We start from the raw sequence: 19,161 nt of genomic DNA, 5'->3' as shown, positions 1-19,161 counted from the left end.
GAAAACCGGGCAAAAACCTACAAACAACAGGGCCACACCCAAAACACGACTACCCCCAAGGGCACACCCAGCCACCCTGGCTACCCACAAAAGCTACACAACCGCGAAGCTCAAGTCGGCCTATGCCAAACAGATGGCTCCTCGAGTAGAGGCTGGCAGCTCCGATTCTGAAGACGAGCCTCGGAGAGGAGATGCGCAAGACCCGCTCGCCGAATAGGACCTTCAGCAGACCACCCCTCAAAGGTCATCGTACACCGCCCGAAGGCGGCTTCGACTTCACAGCGAGATGAGACCAACATGAAGACATTCGAACACGCCGGAACGGAGCCGACTAACACAGTCCTGACGCTACCAACCCTTGGTCATCACCATTGTCGTTGCCTCGCAAGCCTCCAACCCGGAACACCCGACCACCTCCGTCTTCCGCAAGCCCTCCGGTCAGCGCCAACTCCAAGAACGAGGCCTCAAGAGGTGAGTGACGCGAGACGCCACCCTCGTCCGATCCCCGGCGGGATCTGAGGTTTCCCCCGGAGCTCTTCTCAAGTGGAGGAGCATGCAACAGCCTCAACGACGCCTTCAAGAAGGTAGTGGCGCCATAAGCGCCGCCGTAAACCGTTAAGAATTTTAACTTTCGAAAACTTCAATTTCGAAATTTTGAACTTCTTTAATATTTCAAACTTTTCATTCATATCTCAGTAAATATTTTAAACTTCAAAATGTTAAAGTTCAGAATTTCGAAAAGTTGAAAATTGCATAGATTTTAAAAATCCAACTTTCGTATTAGATTAGGTGGGCATTGTAAACGTTTGTCTAATCTACATGATGCTGCCACGCAAAAGTGTGTATTGTCTACAGTAATATACAACAGCCAGAACTGGTACCATGCTCCCAGCCCCTTCTATCGGATTTTCCTGTACACCACGAGTACTTTCGTAAGCACAGTGGACCATCAGTTAACAGACCACAAGGTCTGATTAGACTAGGGTAGGATCTGCAATGAACCACTTATTATTTTCTAAGATCCAGATATACATTTTACAACTTATAGGATCCAGTTGATACATGTAGAATATATTTAGGACCCAAATACATTTTATTCTATTGCGCACTACATACATTTTTTTGCCAAGCGGGCTAACACCTTTCCAATTAATTGCTTGCCAGAAATAATGAGCTCTTACAAAGCAAAAGGAGATAGCACGCCGGGGACATAACACCAACCCACTGTAGAGTGCTCGATCTGGAACACCTGCTAACGCTACTTCCCTCTAACCTACTAACAGTTCATATTACAAGCCACAACACAAGTTTAGGAATCACCATAAACTCCAAACTAGAAGAATTGAAGGAACAACATATTCAGTCCTCCGTGATCAGCAGGATTCATGCAACAGGAGTCGAAGTGGAAGAAGCAGCAATACATGGCACTACAGACAACCATTTTTTTTTCTTTTTTTTTTAGAGCTCCATATCAATGTTTTTGCTGCACGCTTAGAGTTGCAACCATGAAAGCAGAGTAATCCTTCTTGATGTTCTTCAGCCTCCTCACCACGTCGCCCATGCTCGGCCTCTGGTCTGGAGAACCGCTGGAACACTCCAAACCCATCTCAAATGTCGACACCAGAAAGTTGCCATTGTGGGCAATGGAGGATGATGACGGCGAAGTAGTAATTGTTTGGTGATGAAAGACTTGGCTCATTTGTTCACCCTGATGTAGCTTCTCATCTAAAACATCAAGGAGCTTTGCTGGAAATGCTTGTAAAACGCACTTCCTAAGGCTGGAATCCCCGACAAACATAGGATCTGTGGGCCTCTTCCCTGTAAAGACTTCAAGCAGCATGATCCCAAAGCTGAACACGTCGCTGTTTCGCGACGCCCTTCCCATGAGTGCAAGCTCTGATCAAGAAAAAAAATGTCAAGAGAGTTAACTAATCGAACAATACTCAAATATTTGATGGTTTCACAAATAAAATGCTCAAGTGTGATCATGGCAAAAACAAACCTGGGGCCATGTAACCTACTGTCCCGGGCATACTTGCTGAAACCATGGAGTTTTCATCACCTAGAAGTAACTTTGCAATGCCAAAGTCAGCAACATGCGCCGTCATGTTCTCATCGAACAGCACATTGCTAGGCTTCAGATCGCAATGTAGGACAACTTGACAATGATGATGGTGCAGATAATCCATTGCCTCTGACACGCCGAGCATAATGTCCAGTCTCTCGATGAATCCTAGTGGTTCCGTGTTTTCAGTGTGCAAGTATGCCTCCAAGCTTCCATTGGGCATGTACGGAAGCAGCAATGCCCTAAAGTCCAGATTGGAACAGGTATTTAATATCTGTATCAGGTTGCGATGCCGAGCCATCCGCAACACTTGACATTCAGCGTCGAAGCTCCTCACGGCCTGCTCGACTTGCATATTGAGCACCTTTATCGCCACCACCAAACCATCGTCTAGCCGTCCCTTAAAAACTTTTCCAAAACTTCCAGCTCCAAGTAGGTTATCCTCGCTGAAATTTTCAGTGGCACGAGCAACTTCGTGGTATGATACTAACCTCTGGCCGATCAGATCAGTCATGCCAGTAGAAGCCACATATGCATGCTGCTTATTTTTATTTTTGATCAATATGTACAAGCAAGCTACTAATGCACCAACTCCAGTGATGGCAGCTGAGAGTATAAATTTGAGGATGTGCCGACCAGAAGTCGGTTGAGATTTGTCTATACACAGTGACAGTCCTAGACGCGGAGCACCACATAGTCCAACATTTCCAACCAAAGATTGCAAGGTGATGTTCAAGAAAACACCTCCATTTGGTATTTGCCCTTCTAACCTATTATACGATAGGTTCAGATAAGAAAGGTAGGTGAAGTTGGCGAGGTAGTTTGGTATTACTCCAGATAGATTGTTCGACGATAGGTCCAATGCTTCCAAGCTGGTTAAGCGGCCAAAAGAATCTGGGACTAAATTCTTGAATGAGTTGTGCGAAAGATTTAGGTAAGTTAATGGTATCGCAACCTGTCCAAATGAATTTGGGAGGCTACCAGACAGGAGGTTGCTAGAAAGATCTATGTAGTCCATACTTTGCATATGACCAAGATCAGAAGGTAATGTACCGGTAAGGGAGTTATGGGACAGATGTAATTCTATGAGTTTACTACGATTAAACAAGCTTGGTGGTATGGTCGAAGATAGATGGTTATAAGATAATGAAATATACTCTAACATGCTGAGGTTGCTCATGCTATCTGGTATGGAGCCAGATAATCTATTATCCCGGAGATATAACTTCACAATACTATTTAGCATACCAAATTGTTCAGGGATTGGGCCAACGATACTATTTCCAGAGAGATCAAGTGCCTGGAGATTCTCCAACTTATTGATGAATTCTGGTATTTGTTTGGCTAGATGGTTGTTGGCAAAGCTTAGCTGAACAAGACCACTAAGATTTGATAGTGTTTCTGGAAGCCCACCAACCAAATGGTTGCTATATGCTAAAAAGTCTAACAGGCTAGTCGAGAGGTTGCCAAAATAGCTGGGGACATGCCCATAGAAAGAATTATTTGATATGGCAATGGCTTGGAGTTGCCGACAATTACAAAGGCTGGCCAAGAAACTAAGATCTCCATGGAGATGATTATCTCCAATATCAAGAATCATAAGAAGTCTGTTGTTTCCAAGTGTCGATGGTACTGGTCCAGTCAGCTGATTCGAACTTAAACTTAAGAAATACATTTTTGATAAATTTCCAAGAAAACCAGGAAAGGGACCTGTTAGTTGATTTTCCGCAAGGTGCAGATATGTGAGTTGCATCATTTTTCCCAATTCCACCGGAATCTCTCCGCTTAGGTTGGAAAATGAAATATCAAGCGTACTGAGCATGGTAAGATTGCTGAGCACAGCCGGGATCGGGCCAACGAGGTCATTGTCACCTATAGAAATCCATGTGAGTTGTGGTAGTTTAGCCAGCCATGTCGGGACCACATCCACAAATAGATTATTCGCGATGCTAAGTACCCGAAGACGCTGGCACGCTGCAAGACCCAATGGAATTTGACCCTCGAATTTGTTGTTATATATATCTAGTATTTGCAACATCGGGAGACTAAAGCTCGTATTAGTAGGTATATGACCTGTTAGACCGTCGTTGTTCGCGAAACGCATGTCAAGAATCCTAGACTTGTTGAAGATGGTAGCAGGTACCTGACCGGAAAGCTGGTTATATATCAAGTGTAGAACCTGGAGCATGGGCAAGGAGCCAATACCAGATGGTACTGACCCAGACAGACTGTTGTTGTGAATATATATTTGGCTTAGTGAAGGCATGCTGTCGAATGAAAAATTGGGTATCAGGCCGCTTATGGAGTTTCTTTCCAGAGAGAGGTACCTAAGGCTACGCATGTTCCGCACCTCATTGGGGATCTTCCCAGAGAGCTGGTTATAATTAAGGACCAAAGATTGGAGCATTGTGAGGTTTCCTACAGTAGAAGGGATTGTGTTTGTTAGATTATTGTGGCCAAGATCAAGATATCTAAGACGAGCTAATCTTCCAAGATCAGCTGGGATGGAGCCGGCAAGGGCTGTGTTGGTGAGGTTGAGGGCATGGAGGAAAGAAAGGTTACCGAGGTGAGGGCTGAGCTCTCCTTGGAGGGAAATGTTTGGCAGCTCCAAAGCAGTGACGCGGCGGTGGTGACGGCGTCCGCATGTCACGCCGATCCAGCGGCAAAATGACACATCACTTGTCCAGTTATTCCTCAGGATGGACAAAGGATCGGATAGCTGGGATCGGAAAGCCAGCAGCGCAGCGAGGTCGGTGTCGTTGCTTGGAGGAGATGAAACAGCCATCAACGGGATCAGCAGCAAGCTGGTGGCCATTAGTATGACCGGAATGTATGAAGGGGCCATGTCACTCGACACTGGCATCTGTGTGTGTGTGTGTGTTGGTCCAGAACAAGCACAGCCGGTCTATTTGTACTCTGCAAGCGCTAGGAGCTGGGGACAACACTAGGTGCTCACTGCCATTGCACCTCACACACTTGGAAAATCACTTATTTTCTGGATACCAAGGATTGACTGAGAGTGTCTGGTCCGGCGTTTGACAGTGCCATCGTTCGTCCGAAGTGGGAGGAGACGAAAACTTTGACTTGTGAATTTGCGGTAATTGCTATCACGAACAGCAAGCTCGCGGGTAAAAATGGAAGTAAATCTTTTATTTTCTTGAAGTAACTGAAGACTGAAGTGTAAGGAAGATGACCGCTAGATGGAAGCGATGGGCAGCATCCATCAACGTGCTAGTGGAGTTCAAGCCTGACCGCTGCATCAACCCGCGTCAGGCGCCGCCTCCTCGCGAACGCCTAGGCGCACGCGCTAGACGCCGTCACCGGCCAGATCCGTCCGCGCCGCTGAGGGCTACGTCTGCCACGACCGAGTAAGTCACGACCAAGGTCATCGAGACCGCCGATGAGACGACGGGCTCCGACGCGGATGCCACGACCGAGTAAGTCACGACCAAGGTCATCGAGACCGCCGATGAGACGACGGGCTCCGACGCGGATGCGATGCTCAGGCGCTCAGCGTGCCTCTCCCCTCCCTGCTCGTTTGAGAGGAGACGAGGGGTATCTGTTTGGCCCAAGAGAAGGAGAGATGGGTTCGGCGACATTTTCCTGCATTCGGTAGGAGAAACATCTGAACTGCTTTTACCAGGTCTTGTGATTTGACATGCTTTTTTCCCATCAAGTTTGAATCTACAATAATATTAGCAAATGATCTATGAAATTATCTTATGAAAACTCAACTTTTGGCTATCTTCATGGTTTCATTGTGTTGCTCAGTGTTACCTAGCATCCACAACCAGTTCAATGAGCTGCTTCATACTAATTTGACAACAACTAAATCAACAGGTTCAGCAAAAAAAAAGCATTTTGCAAGAAATCAAAACCCTTGTAGTAACGCCGGGGTAACCTACCTGTTGTATGAGAAAACGTCAAAGATAATTATCTACCCAGATCATTGTACTGTCATAACACAAAATTTTGCCTATCAGCAAGAACCCAACAGCCAGGCATACTCGCACATAAACACAAAACCTTCAAGCTATTCAAAAGCAAATCCATCGGCTGACTTCTGATGCATTTTCACCAAAGAACATGTATAAGGAGCAAAACGAACGACATTCTTCTCTATGGGTCACTCTTCCTTGCTTTTTTAAACGCAGAAAGATTCCTTTTGAGAGAATTGACAGCAGACAGCATCTGCAGTTTCTCCGTGGATGACCCACCGCGTTTCTGATTCGTGTTCTTAGAAGATGCATCATCTGGATTTCCAAGAGGTGATTCCTCCACAGGTGGTTCACTATCCAATGTGCGTGCACGCGCACCCTTCTTCCCACCTTGTTTTCGCACGAAGGTGGCACTCCTGCAGAAAACCATTCACAGTCAGCATAAATAAATGGACACTACAGAGGGCAAGCAGATTTATACAGAAGAACGATATGTAAATGATGAGCATGGAAGCTGGTGGTACCTCTTGTACTGGGGATCGGTAGGATCCAATGCATACAGATGAGACGTGAACATGGGCGCGAACCTCGGGTCTTCGCTAAGATCGATTTCAGGAAGTTTGTCCTCGACCGAATCCTTGCCCTTTTTGCCCTTCTTGCTCTTGCGTTTTATGTTATAACCCTTTGCACCATTGGCTGCATCCTGGTCAGCAGCAACCAAGAGCTCCAACTCTTCTTTGGTTGCTTCTGGCTCGAAATGTTCATCCTCTGGAAGCTTGTCCTTTCCTTTCCCTTTGGCCTTCACCTTCTGTTTCTTGACTGGCTTAACTTCTTCATCAGACTTATCGTCCTCAAAGAAATCATCCTTTTCATCAGCGCTATCTTCGTCGCTAGATCCATCATCATCCTTTGACGACCTCTTCCTAGCTTTCCGCTTCTCCTTCATTTTTTCTTGGTGCATCTCCCAGACAGTCTTCTTCGTCTCGGTGCTCTTTCTCTCAAGAATACGTTTGCTGAGGTCCTCAAGCTCCGTGTTGAATGTTATCTCCATGTCCTGGTCATCATTCTCTTCCTCGTCAGATTTATCTCCTTCCAGTAAAAGAGCCAACCTTTCCTTATTTGTTAACTTTCTTTTTGCTACACCATTTGGTCTAGACTCATCACCGGAATCGTCTACATCATCATCTGAACTGTCATCACTTGCCAAAAATATTTCAAGGTCATCTAACTGCAACAGGAAAAATAGAAGACATCAAATATGGACAAACAGAGAAGGACAAGAAACGATAACCAACAGATTGAAAAATATCACGAGACAGTGGTACAAAAAACGCATGGCATCATTATCAAGTTATGTGATTTTGTAAGAAAAAAACAATGGTACAATTCACAGCTGTTCAAAGAAGATCTAAAAAATACAAGAGTCTATGATGATACTGTATTTCCTCCTTTATTATTTACTAGTGCTGAGCCTATCTTGACAGTTGACACTGGGGTTTCCTCCCTTGACATTTACAAAGTCCATGAGAAACTGATTTTCAATTCCACATCAGCAAACAAAATAAGATAACAAAATAAGCTGACCTGATCCTCTTTGAACTTCCGCCTCAAGATCTTCTTACGATCTGGTTCATCATCATCCCAGGTGGGATTAACTTTGCTATGTTGCAAAGCACGAGTTTCAAAATCAGGCTCCTTGTAACTAGGAGGTGCCTGCATGAAGTCAAAAAAGTACCGAACTGAACAGACCTCTTTTAACACAAGTGAAAGGCAACTTGTGCCTACATAGCATAACTTTCAAAAGCAGTATGGAAAGAAACAGAATATAATCATCTGCTGCCGAAAAAACTTTGATGCTGGCAAGTGCCAACAGTTCAATATTTCCACCAAACAAATATGGATGCATATACAATCTATTCAAGTGAGGTACCTCTGTGGCTACATCGCGAGCAGCATGCTTGAACTCCCTAGAATCAGGAATGAACTGTAAATCAAACACATTTGCCGTTTTCAAGAACTCAGTACCATCAAGAGTGGTGTATAGGTGATTTGCAGTTGCACTGGAATCACACACCACAACTGCATAGTAGTACCTGCAGCAAGATCAACATAATCAGCAGAGAGCTTAATGGGAAACCCTTGGCAAGCAGTAACATTTTCATATGGTTCACATGAAAGATGGATAGGCAAGGCTATTTGGACATATGCAAGCAATCACAAACATCTGAAGCTGAAGCTACCGTAGTTACATATAGGATTTGAACATATTAATATTTAAGTTAACAACGTGAAGATTATGGACTATGGTTAAAAAATTCATGCAAAGTCTATTCAGTAAGTCCCAGAAAAACAGATAAATAAACGAGATGACAATCAACAAAAACATCTTTATGCCTTGTTGCTAACCTCAGTTTGTTTAGCTCATAAGAACGCAGCCTGCTGTTCTCGGTCTCAGAGTCATGTTCACTATCTTCTTCGCCATCAACATCATCACTGTCATAGTCTTCATCGCCATCGTTATCATCTTCCCCACCATCATCACCATCATCGTCATCCTTATCATCATCCTCATCCTCATCGGCACCAATAAGAGCAGACGGGCCTTGAGTTGTCTCAATATTCATGCACTCCAGTCCAAATTCTGATGGATATATCGAGACTGACAGAACTCGCCCACCTTTCGGGACGCAGGATGTCATCACCATATACAAGTCCACCGCCTGTTAAGGGAGACAAAGAAATGAAAATATCATTGAGCAGAAACATGCCAAGGGGTTGTTTGGATCTTCAGTTTTGGCAAAAACAGGGGTATCATTAAGTTGAACTTGGACTATTAAGTATCACAAACATTTTGATGGGTTGCTATAAAATCACAGTTTGCAGATGCCAGATGCCCTGCAGCAGTTCTGTTCCACTACTGTTACAGCTTACAGCTTAGTTGCGGTGTTTTGAATATAGATAGATATGTTCCCAATTTAACTATATATACATACATGTCATCATTATGTGGGGATATCTGGACAAAAGAATCCAGAAATTTGACACCACTTCAGATTTTATTCTTAAAATTAATCCTCGATATCTATATTTGTGCATTTATCTCTCAACTACAACATGAGAACTTAACTGCTAGATATTCCACCTGTTGTCGACAAAATAAAAGGAACATTAATGAAATCATCTTTAAGCTAAACAACATGAATCCATGGATCGCATGAATATTGAGACAACATAGTTTTTTTTCTTTCAAACACATTCTTTCAAGAGATTCTCAAGCAACTGAAATAATAAAATTGCCTTTTGAACATGGCTGAAACTGTTCAGCAAGAAAAAGGAATGCTTCTCAAGATAATAGAAAGTAATGAATTGGTACACACCTTGATATGATCCCAGTCCATATTAACAACAGCAAGCCTGTGAGTTTCCTTATCAGTCATAGGCGTATCATCATGCCTAGCCATCAAGTAATGAGCAATGTCACTGCCGACAGAGTACTGCAAAATATAAAGAAAAAAGTCAAGGAATTGGAAATAAAGCAAGAAAAATGTCCCTCTTGAAGACATGGAAAATACAACTAGCAAAGTGTATCATGAAGATAATTTAGCAACCATGTGGAGATCCAACATATAAGCAATAAAACTAACTAAGCGGCAAGTTGCCGAAGATTCAGAATATAAGATCACGAGTACTAGTTAAAAGTCGTTCTTATAGTTCACATATAGAATTGCATGGCTACAGAAACATGCATATCTCTATCCTTAACAGGCATCACTCAGTAAGGTTCATGCTCTAGCTCTACAAGGAAAAATAACACCAACACTACAGCAAGCACAAACATACACCAGAAGCTGAGAACTCGCCATAACTTAACCTGCACAAATAAATGGGGAAAAGCGGCATCTGTTCTATCCACATGAAAGATGAGATTAAACAGCACATAGTCAATACTTACAAAGAAAAACCAGACCATGTATATTAAGCTATTAACATACAGAAGTGCTTTTATTCTCTGCCAAGAACTGAAAAGCTTCTTATTAGGAAAACTGAGGCTTGGAGGGGAAAATACCCCCTATTCACAAACAGAGAAAATAGACTGATCACTAGCATATGCATTATCAATTATGGTTGAGGAAAATGGATAAGGCTGCAGTCTTTATGTCAGGGAAATGTAATCAATTGAAATTCCACACAGTAACACGGAATTGAAAGGGAGGCATTCACCTGGTCATCGTCCTCCGCATCCTCCTCCTCATCATCATCGCTACTAGAACTCTCTTCATCATCTTGCTCGTCTGCTTCATCCGGCTCATCCTCCTCCTCCTCTTCACGAACCAGCTTCTCTTTCTCCTTCTCCTTCTCACCCCCCTCGTCTTGGTTGAGATAGTAGTGCAGCATGGGGTTCTCCCTGGCGCTCTTCTTCCGGCGCCTGCCCCGCTTGTCCACGGGCGCCTCGGACGAGGCGAACATCGGGTCCGTGAGCATGCCGTCGAACCTCGAGTCGAGGGCCACCTTGGCCTCCTTCCGCCGCATCGGCCGGAACCTCGGGTCGGTGCGCGCCCCCGCGAACCGCTCGTCCTCCATCGCCCGCTTCATCCTGTCGTGCCCGCGCTTCGCCTCGCCATCGCCCTCGGCCTCGGCCTTCTTCTCCTTCTTGGGCTTCTTGCCGTGCTCCTGCCCGCCCTTGTGCTTGCGCTTGGCCTCGTTGCGGGGAGCCGCTTCGTCGGCGGCGGCGGTAGGAGGAACGTGCTTATCCTTCCTGCGCTTCCTCTCGTCCTTGGAGTTTGGTTGCTTGCCCTTCTTTGACGACTTGGGGTCGACGGGGCTGCCCGGCGGCGCCATGGCGGCTGCTGCTGCTAGGGGTGCAGCGGCGGCGGCGGCGGGGAAACCCTAGCGAGGCTGCGGCGGCGGGAATGGGGAGAGAGACGGCTGCTCTCTTTTGTTTTTTAAGCAACATAAAGCCCAGCTATAACCAGACCGTACCTGGGCGGGCAAGGCCCAGCTACCACAAGAGGCCCAATACGGCAGGCAATAGGGCCCATCAGTCGTCCGTCGCCAACGCAAAGCCACCGGAGGAATTCCTCCTTCCTCTCCCCGGATCCTCTACGAGCTAGGGTATGCAGGTACGGTGGCCTCTTCCGTTCTTCAACTCCGCGTTCCTGCTCGATTGATCTTGATATCCTGATGAACCACATTATTGGCTGCATCAGCGAAGAACCTGCAGCGGCGGCAAGAAAAGATCCCCTGCGTCTAGATTTCGCGCTTCGGCAGCCGCGGGTGAGAGCAAACATCCTTCCTTTCTTCCGCTGCCCAGCAACGTACGCCCGCACCCATGTACACTGTTGAATCTTTAACTGAAAGTCACCTCCAGGTGCCATGTTTGTCGGCATCTTTTTCAGTTGATGCTCATCACCCATTAGTATTTCTCTACACGGCTGAGATTTTTACTGACAGAGAAGGATTACCGTGTTTGCTTTTCTAGACACCCTTTGTTGCAAATTACTTTGCCATGTGTATAGTATTGTTAATCGTCACACTCAAGTGTAGTGCACCGAACATGATAGAAATCTCATAGTTATACAATGATTCAGAAATATTTAAAGGAATATTTGATTAGCCGTATTCTAGAATATTTGATCAGCAATTTTGCACCCACCCCGTGTCTCAATCACTATATGGCCATTATTTGAAAGGTTTAGAAAATGAAGAGGTCGCCTTGTCTGTTTATTATGTCAGCGTTGTGCCAGGAAGAGGAGATGAGGTGCTCTGCATCCTATTAATTCAGAAATTGTTTTCTAATAGATTGAACAACTTCATTTGTACATTGATGACACGCCATGTCCATTAGTACTGCTTAATATTATTAAGCATATAAGTTGATTTGTACTGCACTAGACCACTGGATAAGATCAAAAGAGGGACCTGAACACACAGAAAAAACATCTCCATGATACACCCTTCCTGATGGACGCATGATCACCATCCCAATAGTATAGCAGATGGGAACGAACCTGAACTTATGTTTAAGTGCACAGACTAGACACATAGATGTTTTGAATGGACGCATGATCTATCCAAGCTGGGAGGTAAGACTTTAAACAGATAAACACAACGTAATTGGAGATACACACTTCCTGATGTTTTGTCACAGTCCACGTCTTCCCCCAACGCAGCCGCCGGAGATCATGGGGACACGGGAGGTGTATGAAGAGAAGCTCCGAAGCGGCGCCCACCTCCACCGTGACCCCACGATCAACCCTGGCCTTGGCTCTGCCCGCTGCCCTCGGTGTCTCTCCCTTCTCAACCCTACCACCAACTCTGTACGTACTCTTCAATCCCCTTCAGCCTCTCCCAGTTCTTCATCCTTCGTCTATCACGATGTTTGCTCTGACCGGGTGTTTGTGCTCTTTTCTTGTTCGGCTATGCAGGGAGAGGGCGACTGGGCTGTCACCTCTGTCCTGCACGATGCCACCTCTGTGGTAACGCTATTTTCCCCCATGCTGCTTAGTTTTCCGGCTGCCTTCCCGAGATCTGTGCTGCCTTCAGTATGATGGGAAATATTTTGTCGATAATTTGTGTGCTTATTTTTTATTTTTTTTTGCTGCCTGTCCTATTGCTGTAGACTGGTGCGGGTGCCGGCGCGATGCTCAGTGCCGTCCACGGGTTTAATACAGGTTCGTTGTGTTCTGAGTTTTGTCAATTATAGGTTTTCTACCTATGTTTTGTTGTTAGCGAGGCGGTCTGGATAATAAGAAACTGAGCCTTGTGGCTTTGGGACAGGGATCCCGTTTGTCCAGAAGCATGTGAAGGGGCCAAAGTGGCTGCATTTACTTGTTGGGGTAAGTCTTGTTTTTTGCTTCATGTAATCCTAGTACCGTATGCAAGTATTCTTGCTATTCAATTTACTCATATTGATTGTTAGGTTTACAGTTTTGTAATTTTAAAGCTGGAAGATGTATATAGTGATAAGGTTACATGTCGCTAGTTTATCAGGTGAATGAGTGAAAGTTTGATGCAAATTGACCCCAGTTCTCTTAGAAATAAAAATACACAACAAACTCTATTCAATTAAGTTCTGTTTGGAATCTGCTGCAATAATGATAAATAGTAGTAGTGGGGAAGCTTCTACAAATCAGGAAAACTGAAGGAAAAAAATGGCTAAACCAGTTCCTTCAAGCATGATTAAGTATTGAACATAGCTGTGTGTAACACTTAAGATTAAGAGCAGAGTATATTCTGAGTGTAATAGCATCCTAGAAAAATGTTATTTGCCAAAAAAGCAAAGAAAAGCCATCTCAAAAGGCCTTCGAAGGAATAGGTTGAGTTTAGGCGCATAAACATGTGATTTCTGCACTTAACATAAGTTCAGGTTTGCTCCCATTTTTTAGACTATTGGGATAGTGATATGCGATGTCTAGTACTTGCGTTGGACGTTTTCTGTCATGTGTTTTCAAGTAGTTCAAAATAGACTTTTATCGATCTGCTTAATGTTTGGCACTGTTGGCAGTTTCTGCAACTGTTAAGTTTAAATTGTTGTTACTTGTGTTCAATTAAATTGGAGATTGTTTTTCTGTGTGTGCAGGTCCCTCCTTTGATCCTACTCTCTGGTGCAAGTTCTTTATTTGGTGGTAGGTCTTTGCAATACTTCTAAGGTTTCTTATAAAAGATACCTATATATCCGTGTATCCACTATCAGCAAAGGAATATAAGAGGGTGCAGAAATAGAGATTTTAGGTGTAACAGAAATGAATTATTTGATCAGGATGGGACTGTACTACAGTGGAAATCGGCAATGGTCCATTTTAGTGTTCTTGAAGCATAATATGCACCTTACCAATTCTACTGCCATCCTAATTATGTACAGTTAGCAATGAGCAGAGTTATAGATGACCTGTATCCTGTTCTCCCCAGTTTTACCAGCTTAAAATTTCTTAAGTTAAATAGACCTGATGTCAAGCAAAAAAGCGGGGTCATCCGCACTTTGGCGGATTAGAGTTTAGGAGTGGGTGTACCTACACTCCCATTCATTTTAGATGTTTTCTGTGTACAAAAAAAAAACTGAAAAATCTACACATTGTAGTACTAAAGTTATGGGGGTGATATTTTGGCTCTTGGGTGCATATGCTCCTGGGTGTACCTACACTCACATTCATTTTAGATGTTTTATGTGTACAAAAAAACTGAAAATCTACACATCGTAGTACTAAAGTTATGGGGGTGATATTTTGGCTCTTGGGTGCATATGCTCCCTTTATTTTAAAATTCATCTTTGATACATTTTGAAATTTAAAAAATTCCAAACGAAAAATTCACGTGTACATGTTCACATGCTACGTGCGCACAATGTCTTTCCATGAAAAATCGACTTGTTGTTTGGACTGTGTAAAAAAGACAAAATTCGGTGCTAAAAGTAAGATTTTTTCTGAGAGATATGTTTTGTCTTTTCTATGTCAACCACACAAAAAATCGGTTTTCCGCGAAAATTTACGAATGCACATAGTTTGTCGAGATGTACGTGCGAAATTTTTTTTAGAAATTTTTGACACTTAGAGATATGGTTTTTGGATGGAGGGAGCATATGCACCCAAGAGCTGAATTGAATTTCCGTAAAGTTATCTTGACCTGTAAAGCTTCACTTTCATATGTTCTCCTGCTTGCGGGAAAAAAAGGAGAAAATTCAATGTAGTATTATATTCATATATATTAGTTACCAATTGTTCCTTTTTTCTATGAGCCACATACTAACTATTTTTCTTTTAATTCTTTCTCGCGTGATTTTGTATCATGCTGTACTGCACTTTTTTTCTGTGAGTTTTTTTTACGATTACAGTACTAAGAAATCATGTCGATGAGCCAGCTCTTTCACAACTTTCTCTTAGAGTTTATTATAAATCTTGTCTTATTCCAAGCTTCTCCAAAGATGTTTCTATTCTTAGGGTCTGTTTGGATCACAACCAAAACCAACCATACCAAAAAATTGGTCAGCCCATGAGATTTGGTGGCTGTTTGGATCGGTGCCGAAAAGTTGGCTCGCCCATGCGCGCCTGCGCCCGCCCGTGTAATTCGCGCCAGCGCGCGGGCAAACTGTGGGCGCTCAAAACCTGCGCCAAAATATTGGCATCCTAACTTCCCTTCTCTTTCTGGGTGGGTCCCATGTGGTGCATGCGTTTCTTTTGTAATCAATCGGGTCCTCAGCTGATTAGCCAGTGCCGCTTGATTAGATGCTTCCGGCTGGTAACAATCAGGCGATATTTTTTTTAGCTATCTTATTTTCCTTGATCGGTACATCTGTATTTTTCTAGGAAGCCACAGCAGTATTTTTTTCTAGGAGTATGTATTAGTATCATTTTGTTCTATTCAGTGTTTTAAATAATGTCAGTATGATAATATAGTTATAGTTGGTCACAAACCAAACATATATCTACTTTGACAAAATTTTGGCTAATATAAAATGGCTACAATCCAAACACAAACGACTTGCCAAAATTTTGGTCATGCCCTAGCTTTGGTCATGCCAAAATTTTGGTGGGGCTTGCTTGGGCTCAAACCAAACATACCCTTAGCCACTACGAATTGTTGGAATTAGATGTTTGTCTTTTTTTATACTAAATTACTTGTCCAGTCTTCAAGATTTGAGGTGTGCTGAAAATGTTAGCTAGGTTGCAAAGTAGGTTAATTGTGGAACTTAGTTTTTCAGACATTATGCCGTGCCACAGTAAAATAATTTCCGTATGTAACATTTGAGGTGTGCTGAAAATTGGCACCATCTCATGCAAGTGATTGGCTTTGTGGACTTGGATTATCTTTATTTGCTAATTTCTGATGATCTACTACTTCTTTTTTGCAGCATATGCCCTCCCGACTTTTGCTCAACTCACTGTGACATCGTATTATGCTGCATCAAGTGCCTCACACTATGCAATTTCACAGATCACGCGCCAGATCGAGAAGTTCCATCTATCGGGCACTAATGAGAAATCTTCATGAGCTGCTCTCAATCAGTTTGAGTTGGTGCAGATGCCATGTACATGGTACATATGGACTCCCTGCTTCTGCATGTTGCAATAGGCTGATAGTTTTGCTGAGTTCCAGGCTCTCAAACCTGTTATACCATGCGTATAATTAATTGTTATATAATAGAATTTTGTTAATTGTTATTCATGTCACGTTTAAGAACATATATATTCTTTTCCTTGGCTCTTTCTCCTGTTTGGATAAAATTCCATCTGAAATTGTGATCCTTAATAATTTTGTACCACACATGTATGATATGCATGGTGAAAGGGCTGAGTATGGATCCACCATGAAACCACTTAGTAAATTTTAAGCAACACGTTGTAATATGTGTCGAACAGGTTAACATTGGACTTGTAATTAGTGGAGGGTTAGGTGTTTGAGTCGAACACTGTAACCGGGGCCTAATAATATATAAAGGCACCATGGTATTTTTCCCCACGTTTCTTTTTTGGTATTATAGGGAGTTTGGAACTTGCAGATTGTTGTTACAAACCTGCCGACATCAATTTGTTGGAAGAGAAGAAAATTGTCGGGCAAGTCGGTGAGTCCGTGGCGTACCTGAACAGCAGCAACGCTTACATAGAAGCTGAGCTTTGTTTTTTGAACGGACATAGAAGCCGAGGGTGTTCTGTTGGCAATGAGCGTTTTAACAGATGGGGGTGTGATGGCTGTTAAAAATGCTGCATGTGAGAGGCTTGTGGAGCAGAGGGTGGAGAACTGGAGATCAAGATGAAATCAAAGAAGATCACAGGGAGGCCTACTTTCATCCCTCAGGCTGTCCTGGAGGCTCAAGCAGTTGCTGTTGCAAAGGAAAAGAAGAAACTTTGAGAGGGACCCTGAGAATGAAAATCGAGGTGCTGGTGTCTATTCTGCCAGTCTCAAGAAGCATTATATATTGGCCAATTATGAATGGAAGGAAGGCATTCTCCCTGAGATATTGCATGAACAAAATGTTGCTGATTTCCTGGAACCAGATATCTTGAAAAGTTGTGAGAACTGGAAAGGGAGGAGGGGCTCCGTCTTGAAGAGGAAGCTGCCAAAGATGCTTTCATGATCGGTGGCCATGATGAATTAACTGAAGAGCAGCTTGAAATAGTGGGCAAGAGTAGGAAGAAGGCAATGCTCAAGCAAAAGCATAGGATGAAGAGAACTGCAGAGAGCCATCCTATCATTCCAAGGAAGCATCACAAAGATAGGAAATGCACAACCAAGAGAATGGGCAGGCAACTTTCATCCCTGGGCGTTGATCCTGTGGCTGTGAACCGACTTCGCAGCCAGTGAAGAGGCTTTAAGCGTGAGAGGTGGTGGTATGGAGGTAGATGGCCAGCACTCTGCTCAAAAGAAACTGTGAACAAGGTTTAGGTCAAGGTTCCAATCACGACCGGTCAAGGAGGTCATACCAGGTTACTCTGCTCAAAAGAAGAAGGCCATCAAGAAATCAAGAGACTTGGTGAAGAACGCCATGGAGAGCCGTGTTGTGAAGCGTATAAGTGGATTGTACTAGCCCTTTCCATCAGTTCGGACTTTTGGTTGGGTTGGCTAGTGCATGAAGTTTGACAAGGCGGACCGTGTCATCCCCACCTTGAAACCGAAGCATCTCTTCTCTGGAAAATGAGGAAACGGAAAGACAAGCAGGCGTTAAGCCAATCAATGCGGCACTGCTGCTTGCCATCACTGGATCAGGTGCGGGACCGTGCTTCACATAATTCTTATTTTCACGTAGTTAAAAAAATTTATTTTCTGTTTTTATTTATTGTAGGTTAATTCTTATCTCTACATTTTCTCCTTCTGCAGGAACTCCAGGAATTACTCTTACTATCGGGCTGGGGATCAGGGGAGGCTTCAATACCCAGCCAGCAGGATGAGATACTACTGTCTATACTTCTTTCTGGTTTTCGCTCTCATTTCGGCATCTTTTTCTTTTACTAGACTATATATATTGTTGCTGAACTACATGATACCTCTGGGTTATTCTGTTATATCCAAATGGGCACTTGTTTTCTTTTTATTGAAACGTTAGTACTGTAATATTCAACTTGATAGCTCCTCCATAGATTTTTTTTTTTTTTTGGTTTCGATTTGTTCTGTCCGGTTGTTGTCACGAGCACCGTTGATTGAACGCATGAAGTGTTTTTTTAAGAAAAAATATTGGAGTTCCTGACACTATACAGTAAATGTGCATGCTATCTATATGCCTGCATCATTTTTGTTTGGGATGCCAATTTTGTCATGATATTTCTGTCAGAATGGCTTGCCTATCCAAAAGATGGAATGTTGCACTTGGATGTATGATTATCTGCTTAAAATGTGACCCTGATATACTCATGACTGGCTATCAGCTAATGGATCTAAACTGGTTATGCATGGTGCTGGTAAGAAAAAAGATTTCGTTTGTGACTGAACAACCAGTTCTGTCATCCTTGCTCGAGCCTCGAGGAATGATCGAGGGTATTCTTTTTATTTGTAGCTTAAATGATCTATTCAGTTCTGGAAATAATGTTGGTTTTGTTTACTTCTCCCAGGTTGTAGCTGCCAGTGCTAATCTAGTACTGACCCCTAGTTTGCGAGCTCCTGTAAGATGTCAAAGCCGCTAAAATCTGGCTAACCGGGAAACATATTAGTCTATTCCGGAAATACCTTCATTCTGAGTTCAATATTCTTTAGCTTATCTGTTGCTCTAGAATCTCAAATATCCCAATAGAATCATAAATGCTCTACCAATCTTGTAGTGTAAATATGTGGCCGTAACAAGATTCGGGTTACTTTGGCTCACCCCTGTACAAAACCTTGTAATGTAAATATGTAATTGCAGAATGGTGTTCTTGTGCAACTTGTGCAAAAGCTGTAACTAGATTCTATGATTCACTTTTAACACCAGTTACATAACTGTAGAACAACCACTTGAAACTGTGTTCCGAGTGTGTGCCATACTGCCATTCTTATGTTCATTCACACTTTGTTCTGTATGTTGTGTACATGGTTTTTGAGTCGCTGTATAGTCGCTGAATAGTCGTTGTATAGTCGCCGAGTTGTTTTCCGAAAATCACGGCGACTCACGACTATACAGCGACTTATGGCGACTATACATCGTTTATCGTCGACTATACATGAGTCGCAGCCTCAGGCGACTCACTTTTGAGTCGC

The 19,161-nt window shown here is 43.3% G+C and overlaps 3 protein-coding genes across 4 annotated transcripts; 1 reads left to right on the top strand and 2 right to left on the bottom strand.

Annotated features, from left to right (window-relative positions):
• Window positions 1-1,087: 1,087 nt before the first annotated feature.
• On the bottom strand, window positions 1,088-4,928 carry LOC124691705 (probable LRR receptor-like serine/threonine-protein kinase At3g47570). 2 transcript variants are annotated; one of them, XM_047224980.1, is made up of 3 exons: window positions 4,628-4,928; window positions 2,003-4,483; window positions 1,088-1,896 (listed from the first exon to the last, which is right to left on the bottom strand). In XM_047224980.1, exons 1-3 carry the CDS (start codon window positions 4,926-4,928, stop codon window positions 1,472-1,474), a joined length of 3,207 nt encoding a protein of 1,068 aa, XP_047080936.1. In that variant the 3' UTR covers window positions 1,088-1,471. The 2 variants fall into 2 exon arrangements, with proteins under 2 accessions (XP_047080936.1, XP_047080935.1); XM_047224979.1 differs by having other exon boundaries at window positions 2,003-4,928.
• A 1,050-nt stretch (window positions 4,929-5,978) lies between these two features.
• On the bottom strand, window positions 5,979-10,842 carry LOC124691704 (pre-rRNA-processing protein ESF1-like). The gene is made up of 7 exons (XM_047224978.1): window positions 10,225-10,842; window positions 9,381-9,497; window positions 8,410-8,723; window positions 7,934-8,096; window positions 7,588-7,716; window positions 6,528-7,231; window positions 5,979-6,419 (listed from the first exon to the last, which is right to left on the bottom strand). Exons 1-7 carry the CDS (start codon window positions 10,840-10,842, stop codon window positions 6,185-6,187), a joined length of 2,280 nt encoding a protein of 759 aa, XP_047080934.1. The 3' UTR covers window positions 5,979-6,184.
• Window positions 10,843-11,985: 1,143 nt separating this feature from the next.
• Window positions 11,986-16,192, top strand: LOC124686366. Its single transcript, XM_047220326.1, has 6 exons — window positions 11,986-12,320; window positions 12,429-12,479; window positions 12,623-12,674; window positions 12,781-12,839; window positions 13,583-13,628; window positions 15,848-16,192. Exons 1-6 carry the CDS (start codon window positions 12,138-12,140, stop codon window positions 15,985-15,987), a joined length of 531 nt encoding a protein of 176 aa, XP_047076282.1. The 5' UTR covers window positions 11,986-12,137; the 3' UTR covers window positions 15,988-16,192.
• The last annotated feature ends 2,969 nt before the right edge of the window (window positions 16,193-19,161 follow it).

Source organism: Lolium rigidum, chromosome 2, assembly GCF_022539505.1.
Source record: "Lolium rigidum isolate FL_2022 chromosome 2, APGP_CSIRO_Lrig_0.1, whole genome shotgun sequence".
In the NCBI taxonomy this organism is placed as follows: domain Eukaryota; kingdom Viridiplantae; phylum Streptophyta; class Magnoliopsida; order Poales; family Poaceae; genus Lolium; species Lolium rigidum.
This window is presented reverse-complemented; position numbering and strand designations above follow the sequence as displayed.